The sequence below is a fragment of the Trichechus manatus genome, unplaced genomic scaffold, assembly GCF_000243295.1.
Source record: "Trichechus manatus latirostris isolate Lorelei unplaced genomic scaffold, TriManLat1.0 scaffold00210, whole genome shotgun sequence".
NCBI classification, from domain to species: Eukaryota; Metazoa; Chordata; class Mammalia; order Sirenia; family Trichechidae; genus Trichechus; species Trichechus manatus.
Window position 1 is genome coordinate 2567214 of NW_004444146.1, and position 10568 is coordinate 2577781.

At 44.9% G+C, this 10568-nt stretch overlaps 1 protein-coding gene across 1 annotated transcript; it reads right to left on the reverse strand.

Moving 5' to 3' along the window:
- Positions 1–4496: 4496 nt before the first annotated feature.
- On the reverse strand, positions 4497–7465 carry IL17D (interleukin 17D). The gene is made up of 2 exons (XM_012559095.1): positions 7437–7465; positions 4497–4815 (listed from the first exon to the last, which is right to left on the reverse strand). The coding sequence occupies exons 1-2, from the start codon at positions 7463–7465 to the stop codon at positions 4497–4499; spliced, it is 348 nt and encodes a 115-aa protein (XP_012414549.1).
- Positions 7466–10568: the final 3103 nt, after the last annotated feature.

Below are 10568 nucleotides of genomic sequence, written 5' to 3' on the forward strand. Positions count from 1 at the left end.
CCCAGTATTGTATGATTGTGTACCATTTTGTAATCTTATGTGATTTCCTTATGTGTTGTAAACTCTTATCACTATGATGTAGTAAGATGGATTAGCGACAGGTATACTGATGAGGTCTACTAGATAGTGTCTTAAGCCAATCTCTTTTGAGATATAAAAGAGAGAAGCGAGCAGAGACACATGGGAACCTCATACCACCAAGAAAGCAGTGCCGGAAGCAGAGCGCGTCCTTTGGACCTAGGTTCCTGCGCAGAGAAACTCCCAGACCAAGGGAAGACTGATGACTGATGACACGGACCTTCAGAGCCGACGGAGAAAGCATTCCCCTGGAGCTGATGCCCTGAATTTGGACTTGTAGCCTACTGGACTGTGAGAGAATAAACTGTTTGTTAAAGCCATCCACTTGTGGTATTTCTGTTATAGGAGTACTAGATGACTAAGACAGCTGCTAACCAAAAGCCTGGCAGTTTGAATGCACTAGCCGCTCCTTGGAAACCGTATGGGGCAGTTATACTCTGTCCAGTAGGGTTGCTGTGAGTAGGAATGGCAACAGGTTTGGATTTTTGGGAATGATGCTGAACACAAAGCGAACCGGGATGCAGGAGGCTGGGCGTGAGGATGACGGGTGTGAACTTTTAGGAGGCACCTTCTCTCTTACACCTCACCAAAGAACTTCAAAAACTAAAAATATTTAATGGACATCTTTAGAAGTCCTTCCTGATTCAAGGATTTGCATTGAGAGACAAAATAGCCGTATATATGAGTGGAGAGTACAAGAATAAGAAGTTCAGCTTTGCTAACAAATTTCAAAAATTTCCATGTAACTACTCTGCTATGTATTTGACAGTAACAAAGTGCTCACGCAGCAAGAATAAATGATATGCAGAAGTAGCTTAAGGACCCCATTTTAGACAGAAGGTTCATGCTCTCCCCCTTCCATTCCTTAAAATCAGACTGGAGCCAATTTTTACAAATCAATGCTTCCATCTGGTTCGTTTGGTTCAAACCCGTGCCGAGACTTTGCGTTTCCATCCCGGATAACTGAATCAGAATCTACATTTTAACAAGATCCCCAGTGATTTTGAGAACCACTGTTCTACTAGTGGTTCTCAGAATTAGTCCCTAACCAGCAGGATTAGCATCGCCTGGGAACTTGTTAGAAATGCAAATTCTCAGCACGGGTTTGAACCATAACGAACCAGTTAGAAACACTGCTACAAATGGCCATTGTTTTTTCCTCTGCCCTGCTAAAAGAGACGCAATAAAACGAGTTTTAGTAATTGGCCTCTGAATATGGAGCTGTGGGCAGAATGCTTTCTGAGTGCTTTTCCCAAAGGATTCCATTTCTATAAAACAGGCATGCAATAGATACACTGTTAGTTGATTGGAAAACATCTTCAATAACCAGCAACGTATCTGTTCCAAGGGTTGCCACAAAATCCTCAAGATAGACTTTACTTGAAGGAAACGTGTGCTGTGGCACTTTTTGGGAGAAGCAGCTGAGAAATTTACAGTAATAAAGTATTGCTATTCCCCAAAGCCTAATTTATAGTGCCAGGGTGAAGCTATGTGAACTGTGTGGAATAATAAGCAAAGTGCTATTGAAAGCAGGGAAAAAAAAGTGTTAATGAGCTGTAACTAGCATATTATCTAGCTAGTAAATGTCCATATTTTTTCTGATAAAACACCAAATTCCTCCCTCTCAAACTTTAGTTTTAATGAGAGAACAAAATTACATTACTCACTGAAAAAGTCTCTCTCCACACTTAATCACTACCCTCTAATTTTATCATGTTGTATCTAATTGCTGCTGCTTAATAAAAGTTCTATAGATTTTATCTTTTACACAAAAATCAACTTCACAGCAGTGGGTTTGGTGTTTTTGGTTTTATATCTGCTAAAGCAATAAACAGCATGAAGACAGAATAGTTTGATATTTTAGCTTATAAATCATTGGGGGCCAATATTTTTTTAACACCTGTGTGCCAGACACTGTGCTAGGTGCTTCACAGATGATACTTAATAGCTCACTGTATACGTGCATAAAATTGAGCTCAGCGAGACAGTAATTCAGATTCATGAGGTGACACCTCCTGTGTGTTGGAGCTGGCACATTCAAACATAATTCTGCTTTACAGCTAATGCATGTCATTCATTTTAGTTGAGGACAGAGATTGTATCTCGTTCAGCTCTTGTCTCCCAAGAGCTCAGTGACTGGAACAGAGCAGGGGTGCAATAAACATTTATTAAATAGATGAATATTTCATTCAGAGAAAAATATAAAGGTTGCCTTTGTAAATCTTAGGTTAATTTCTTCCATGGGGAATGTGCTGCCTTTAAACAAGCTGATTTAGTGAAACTAATAGTTAACACAATTAATAAAATAGTGATTTTTTCCCCCATGCAAGTCATCTACTCTCCATCGTTTACTCTGCTTTGATGTTTGCACTATTTATGAGGAGTGGCTGGAAAATGTTACACAACAGGGTACGTACGCAATGATGGCCTGATGGAAACAATTGCCCAAATTGCTGGTCTAAAAGGCAATTTTTCTTTTTCATTTACGGATTTTTGTTGGTGCTGTTCTGAACTGGCAGCAACAGGTTGCTTTGAACCATGTTTCCTTGACAATAATTTATTCTAGATATAATGCCACAAGGGATTGCCCCCCCCCCCCACCTCAGGGGCTGAACCAGGGAAGTAAAATTTCCCAAACTGTACAGAGCTATCCACAGTTGTCATTTCCATTTTGGATTTTTTATTTGGAAAATCTGGGTTTTGCTCAGTGATGTGTTTTTCATGCACACCTTCTGCCAATATTTAGTACAAGTTGGAAGGACTCTCCGTGAACCTTCTGTCCAGACAGAACTAAGGCTGAAGGTTGGTGCCACAGAGAAGCTACCTCTCTGTGACTGTTAGAGGACAGCTGAGGCTGGGGATGAAGTACAGGTAAGGAAAGGACACTTCTCGGCCTTGGTCTGGGGTGTCACAAAAGATCAATATTGTGCAGATACTGATTTTACATGACTAGTTCATCTTTCTAAGACCAAATCAAACTTGATTCATTTCTCGAAAGCTCACTGTGCCCATTAATGCAGAGTCCAGAGAGAAATGCACACAGCCAGCGTGCCTGTCACCTGGTTTCAATGATTTTAAAAAGAAGTCCTAACTTTTACAAATAATTGTGTTCATAGACAGACTTTCAACCTCAAAAAAAAAAAAAAAAAAAAAAAAAACTGGCCTAAAGGAGACTGGAGAAACCCCGAGAGTATGGCCCCCAGACCCTTTTAGCTCAGTGGTGAAAAAAAAAAAAGTAAGGAATTAGTTCATATTGCAGTACTTAGAGACTTCCAATATTGATCTCTGGAAATTCTAATTCGGCCCATTTTCTCCTGTATGTGGCTAGTCCTGAAGCCCTTAACATTACAAGCCAATACTAGAGTCTTTCTGAGAATTGGGGAAGTTAACACAGTCCACTTCTTATTTTTACTCAGGTGCTAGGCTCATGAGGCATTTTAAATCTAAATCCAAAATTACAAACGCTCTTTGCCAACTTTCAAAAGTGAAAAAAAAATTTTTTTTTTTATTGTTAAGTCCAAGTCCATTTACATACTCATGAAAAAGCCACGTTTGAGATTTCTGGAATTCTCAGTCTATGTGCGGGTCACATAAGCCTTTTTTGCTCATTTCACAGTGGGCAGATCTTCACTGAAAGGTAGATTAGATCAAAATCAAATGTGTCCATTTTGTTGTAGGCAACCTGCTGCAGACTGAATTATAAAGACTGAGGCCACAGTTCCAGCTAAAGAAGAGTTTATCTGAAGATTCTAATTATGCTTTCAAAAAAAAACCCTACTATCAGAGGAAGTGAAAACTGTTTATAAAATGATCATATGTCAAGTAAAATATTTTAAATACAGTTGCTCTTAATTGCTAATATAAAAAGTTTCCACCCTTATTTAAAGCAGTTGAATAGAAAAAGTAGGTATCTATTCTTTCTACTCTTCTACGTTTAAAAAAAAATTTTTTTTGTGTGTGTGTTTTGTTTTAAGCATAAATCTCTCTGCTACCACGGTGAGAAAAGCCACCATGTCACTTCCTGGTAAGGACACAGAGCCTCCAAGACCCTCCGCGAGTACCCTAGCAGTGGGCCCCCCTGCAGCTAGGCCAGAATGGTGACCTGCAGCCTGGAAGAGCTTTATTCACCTTTTCCAAATCCAGGTGCTCCTTACTGTGGAGTCTGCCCTGGGCCTCAGGTGAGCTACACGTGGACCAGGTTAAGTTTAAATCTATTTTCAACAAGTCTGAGCTAACTTTTGCCCAAAAATACTGGGACTGCCAGTATCAGATTAGTCAGCAAACCATTCTAGATGGCCAAGGCCTGTGCAGTTGGGTGTTGTTTGTGCACTGCCTTGGGTGGTTCTCTTCCCCTTTCGGCCTCCTTTAGAGGCGCTCTGCATAGGGAGGATTCCGACAGGGTCCCAGGCCCAGAGGCCTCAGGGGTCAGCGGGTTGGTCATTGGTGCCCAGCAGCAGCTTTGCCGCTTGCTTGTCCATGCTGGAGTTGATGCTCTCAGCGTCTTTGGCCTGCGCAGGGACGCAGGTGCAGCCCACCGCCACAGCGACGTACTCCTCGGTGTACACATAGCGGCCGCCGGCGCAGGCCGCAGTGCGGCGCAGGACCACAGTGGGCATGAGCACCGGGACGCTCCGGAAGCGCAGGTCCTCCTCGCTGAAGGGTCCGGTCAGACAGCCTCGGCACAGGCAGTACGCCTCCGGCAGGTACTTGGGATACCTGGTGGGGTCGTAGGAGATTCTGCATAGGAAGAGAACAGAGTTTAGTGCATGCCGTGGGGAGCTGGGCACACACGCTGAGCAGAGACAGCATCTGGACGACTTCTCCTTCTGGAACCTAGAACAGAGAGCGAATGCTTGCTGAGGTCACTGAGGGATCCGCGCAGCGAAGGGCTGGTCTGACGCTTCACCACAGTCTAAGCAGACGCATCAGTAACTTCACTGTATTTTACATGATAAAGGTAGCAGCCATAGCTATCACTTCCTTGAGTCGTTTTTCCATAAAACTACTTTCCAGTCGGCCACAACTATAAAAATAACTTTTACACAGCCCACATGTGCACTGACCATTCACACACGATAGCATATGACGCGACTGCCCGCCTGTGCCCAGGGCAGTGTCCCAGGGGCCCTGGAGCTGCCTCCCCTCATCCCCTCCCTCCTTCCGCAGACACAGGAAGAGCCGGCCAGGCCCCGCAACAGGCGCTGCGCCTGGCCAGGCAACCGCCAGCCAGCTCGCCAACAGTGCTGCCCTGTGCTGTGCCCTGGGGGGCATTGCAAACTCTGGCCACCTGGCCGGCTGACAGAAAGCCACGAGCAGTGTCACACCCACGAGAAAGGCAGCTGCGTGGCACCTGTCCCGAAGTCACACTCTCAAGGTCAGGCCTTCTTTGCTGCAGTTGCACTGGGGGCTGCAGGGCTTGCCAGCCGGGTATGTTTCAGAAGTAAACAATGGCTTAAACGTGGTGTGTTTTTATCCTCCTCCAAGTCTCTCTTCTGGTCAGAGGCCAAGAACCAAGTGTCAGCACCTACAAAACAGCTGCCAGCCCAGGGCCCAGGAGTCTGGAGTTGGGCCAGGACAGATGGTTCCCTGAGAAGGAGCCAGAGCCATCTCAGCAGGACTCTGCCCTCTGATTCTGCCCACCACCCACCTTAAACACAAGGTCAAGAGGCCACCTGCTCTGGCCATCATGGGAACCTAGGGTGGTGGGTGAAGGAGACACCCTGAGAGCCCCTTGCAGAGTGAGGGGTCTTCCTGTTTCTCCTGGGATTGCCATGATCCCAAGTTCCATTTCTAGTCATCTGTACAACCCTCTTATGAACCTGCTTCCCTTTACTCTGGAGCTGAGTCCTAGGATCCTCAACTCTTGGAGTTGCAGGCATGACTTCCTCTCCAGCCTCTCGATCAGCAGGCACACATCTGCAGACCAACAAGGTGCCTAGGAAGGACCTAAAAAGCCTCCACCCACTGTGGGCCCACCAGGAGCCCATGCTCTGAGTAGAAACAAAATGAGCTGTGCTCAGGATTGCTTTACACCCCACAACTGGAGGGACACACACTCCATCACCAGGGTCCACGCTGCAGAGGCACCAGGCAGCGGAGGGGGCTGCAGCCAGGGAAGGCTGTGCAGGGAAGGGCGTCAGCCTTTGTGCAAAAGTTTTATGTCCCCCTGAAGAAAACCCCAACAGACTCATTCTCTCGTAGGTCCTCATTGTTACTGACTCACAAAGCTAAGAGATGGTCATTTAAGAGATATGCCAAGACCACCAGGTTAGAGACCAGGCAGAAGCATGGGCAGGAGGCATCAGAGGGGAAGGAATGGCCTGGGAGAGGGCGAGGCAGCGGGACAGAAGGAAACAGGCTTAATAGTGAGCTGGAAAGCAGAAATGCTGACTGGAGCCAGTTCTGGATGCACAGGGGCAGGGAGGCAGGAACCTGAAGGAATTTCTAGCATGGGAGTACCATGATAAATGATGCTATGTTAGGAAATTATTTCAATGAGTCAAGTATTAACATTAATAGCTTGATGAGGGTATGGCTTTGGAAGTGTAAGGAAGGCACACAATTTTCTTCAGTTTGGGCCCAATATCTTTAGAGAACAGATTGAAGCATTATTATTTCCATTCCACAGCAAATTCAGCCCCAACAGCGTGCTGGGTGCTCAGTGGGAAGGCAGGGCCATAGGAGAGCTGACAGGTGGTGGCTGTGGGGGCACTGTACAGAGAGGACAGGTGAAGGCTGTGAGCATTCTAAACCTGAGGGGTACTGCAAAGTAGTCGCCACTTTTGAATGTTGGGGCTGAGGTCAAAGAAAAACTCAGAGATGATTCCAAGGCCTCTAGTCTGGTGACCGGAAGTATGGGGGCAACACTGAGGGTGGCGCGAAGCCTCAGGCATGGTGACCCTGCCGTAGCTGAGCACTCAGCACGACCCTTCGACCTCCTTCTGCCTGCTGCACCACACAGAAGAGATGTCAGAGCCAAGAGTCAAGGTGGTAAATCTCTGATCTGCAGGCATAGAGGTGACTGTATGCAAAATGCAAACATTGTCTCCAGAGCAAAGGCACTTACATTTACAGTAATTCACTCATGCTTACCTCCCACTTATGCACAAATAATTGGGGGAAAATGTGTGTCTTAAGCTTTTTATCACTACTTTGTCCTCAGTTCTGGAACTGCAGCTTCTGCCCTCAGAAGCTTTGGTAGCATGCCGAGGTTGTCCTTGCCAGCCTGATAGAGCCACATACCCTCACGTCTCCAGCTCCTTCCACTGCCCCCGTGCTGCCTCCACTAGCTGGGGTACATGTCAGGAGAAACCAACTCCTGGGCTTTGCCCTCAAAGGTTCCCCAATTTGGCCCTCACCTGTTTGCCTCCACTGCCTTCTCCTTCATGTAGCCCACACTCCAGTCATCCTGAACGGCTTGTGCTGGTATACTCCCTGCACGCACCACATCCAAGTTTCTGCCTAGATGCCCCTTCAACTCAATAATAATAATAATAATAATAATAATAATAAAAACCAAACCCATTGCCATCGAGTTGATTCCAACTCATAGTGACCTGGTGGCACAGTGGTTAAGAGCTTGGATGCTAACCAAAATGTCAGCAGTTTGAATCCATCAGCCATGGAAACCTTGTGGGGCAGTTCTACTGTGTCCTATAGGGTCACTATGAGTCAACTCAATGAAGTCGTGCCTTATTTTAAGGTCCAAGTCATTATTTAAAAACAAACAACAACAAAATTGCCACTGAGTTGATTCTAACTCATAGCAACTCCACGTGTGTCAGAGTAGAACTGAGCTCCATAGGGTTTTCAATGGCTGATTTTTGGAAGTAGATCGCAAGGCTTTTCTTTTGAGGCACCTCTGGGTGGACTCAAACCTCCAGCCTTTCGGTAAGCAGCTGAGTTTGTGATCTGTTTGCACCACCCAGGATCTTCTTTGTTTTAAGAGTGTTCAGGACTTGCGGGCAACACGGCCTACAGACAGAAGCACCACACTATCGCTCCACAGCAAAGACCCAAAAACCTAAATCAAACAGAGACAAATGTCAATCCTGAAACCCTAAGCATCAAATGAAGAGATAAAGAACTCAGCCAAGCACCGAATGGAGTAAGAAACTGACAGAAAACAGACAGTGAGGAGAGATATGTGCAGAGGTCCCCTATCAGCTAATGCAGCACAGATTTGCCATCTTGGACTCCTGTCAGAGATCAGCAAACAGGCAGTACAGGAAAGTAGCTTTACAGAGCTCCTATCAGGAGACAGAACAACCCAGTAACCAGCAATACACACTTTCTCACCCCCCACCCTTCTTCACCCCGACTCGGCCTCCTCTGCTTCCTACTGACACAGTCTCTTGGCCGTGAGGCACCGGCTTCAGCCCTGTGCCACATGGATTCCATCAACCCACACTGGCTGGCTCCCTGAGTGCCATTTGTTTGTTGCTGGTGTTGCTTTCTTCCGCTTCTTTTGGTTTATTCCACACCTCTTACCACCTCCCCCTCCTTTCACTCAAATACCTGGCTGCGTGTGCCATCTTTGCTTCTTCTTGAAAGGCTGTGAAATGCCACTCGAATGTGGAACTGCTTCCGGCCTTGCGCCGCCATGCTGTTAAGATCCCCAGGGCTTTTCATTTGTTTTAATTTGTTCTGTTTTGATTTGTTTGTTTTCTTCTTTTCTCAGCTTGGGAGCCCCTTCTAGATGGGCTGTACTTGGGAGCTACTTCCTCAGTCTGAGCAGTTGCACGATGGGATCCCCCAGGGGCATTTATTTTTTATTTGTTTTTGTTTTCTTTTCTCTCTTTTTCCTTTTTTGTTTTTCTTCATTACTCAGTTTCTCATCTCTCTATACTTACCTTCTTTTCCTGTCTCCAGAATACCTGGTGCTATGTGACACCTCTACCCCTTCTAGCCAGGCTGTACTTCACGGCCTGGGAGACATACTCAGTCTTTGCAGCCACGCTGCTGGGACCTCTGGGGGCTTTTTCTTTTCCTAATTTTTATTTACTCATTTTTTTCTTTTACACTTTTTCTTTTTCCCCATTTCTCTGTCTCTCATATCTCCATTCCAATGGCAAGTTCCCTTAGCACTCTTTTTTATTTGTTTGTTTTTGGCTCCTGTTTCTCTCTCATTTTTCCCATACCCAACTTAGCTCCACATATCACAATCTCCCCCCTTCTTCCTGCCTACCTGCACCATGTGCTGAACATCACACCCCCAAGCAGCACAGGCATGGCCTACTGGAACCTCCCCTGCACTGATTTCCAGCCCACCCTGTCAGCCCTAGTACATGCTACACACAACCCATCCCAGCAACAACCCTTTAGCTGGACATGACCTGCTGCAACATAGCTGAGAGACTGGCCCTGCCCATTGGACAAGGAGGCGAAAAGTATCATACCCACAGACAAGCAAACAACAAAGAACACACAGCCCGCCTGCTCAGACATAAATAAATAAAACAAAAAAGCAGGATGAAACAAACAAATCTACAATCAATAAATGAGGAAAATAACTACTGAAAGTCCCCAAGACAGCAGACAATATCAAAACATATTAAAAAACAGGACAGCATGGTTCCAGTAGGCATCCAAAACAAAACACCAGATGAATTTCCAGTAGAAGAAAAGGCACTAGAACTACCTGACAGGGAATTCAAATCTCTAATATTCAGAGCTATCCAAGAGTTGAAGCAAAAACCAGACAAAAATGAAGAAAAAATAGACAAATTCATGGAAAAGGCAGACAAATTTATGGAAAATATAGAAAAAAGAAGAATTCAGGAACATAATACAAGAACAAAATGACAAAATAAATTCACAACTAGAAATCCTACAAAAACAACAATTAGAAATCCAAAAGATAAACAACCAGATTTCAGAAATGGACAGTGTCATGGAAGGGCTGAGGAGCAGGTTTGAAACGATGGAAAATAGGATCAGCGAAATTGAAGACAAACATTTCAATACAACTCTGAGGAAAAATCAGAAAAAAGAACAAAGAAAAATGAAGAAACCCTGAGAATACTGTGGGATACAATCAAAAGCAAAAATCTACAAGTGATCAGAGTTCTAGAACGGGGATAAAACAGAAAACACAGAGAAGATCATTGAAGAACTGCTGACAAAAAAACTTCACCAATATCATGAAAGATGAAAAGCTGACCATCCAAAAAGCACAACAAACCCCATACAAGATAGACTCCAAAAGAAAATCACCAAGGCATATCATAATCACACTTGCTAAAACCAAAGACAAACAAAGAATCCTGAGACCAGCTGGAGAAAAAAGAAAAGTCACATACAGAGAAGAAACAAGAAGACTAAGCTCGGATTATTTGGCAGAAACCATGCAGGCAAGAAGGCAATGGGATGACATATATAAAACCTTGAAAGAAAAAAAAATGCCAGCCAAGAATAATATATCCTGCAAAACTCTCACTCAAATATGATGGTGAAATTAGGACATTTCCAGATAAACAGAAATTAAGAGA

Bases quoted from the DNA above. Each gene is read 5' to 3' on its own strand.
- IL17D (XM_012559095.1), bottom strand. From the start codon at position 7,465: ATGAAGGAGAAGGCAGTGGAGGCAAACAG. The intron at 4,816-7,436 runs GTGAGGGCCAAA...CTTCCTATGCAG, and splicing joins AAGGCAGTGGAGGCAAACAG to AATCTCCTACGACCCCACCA.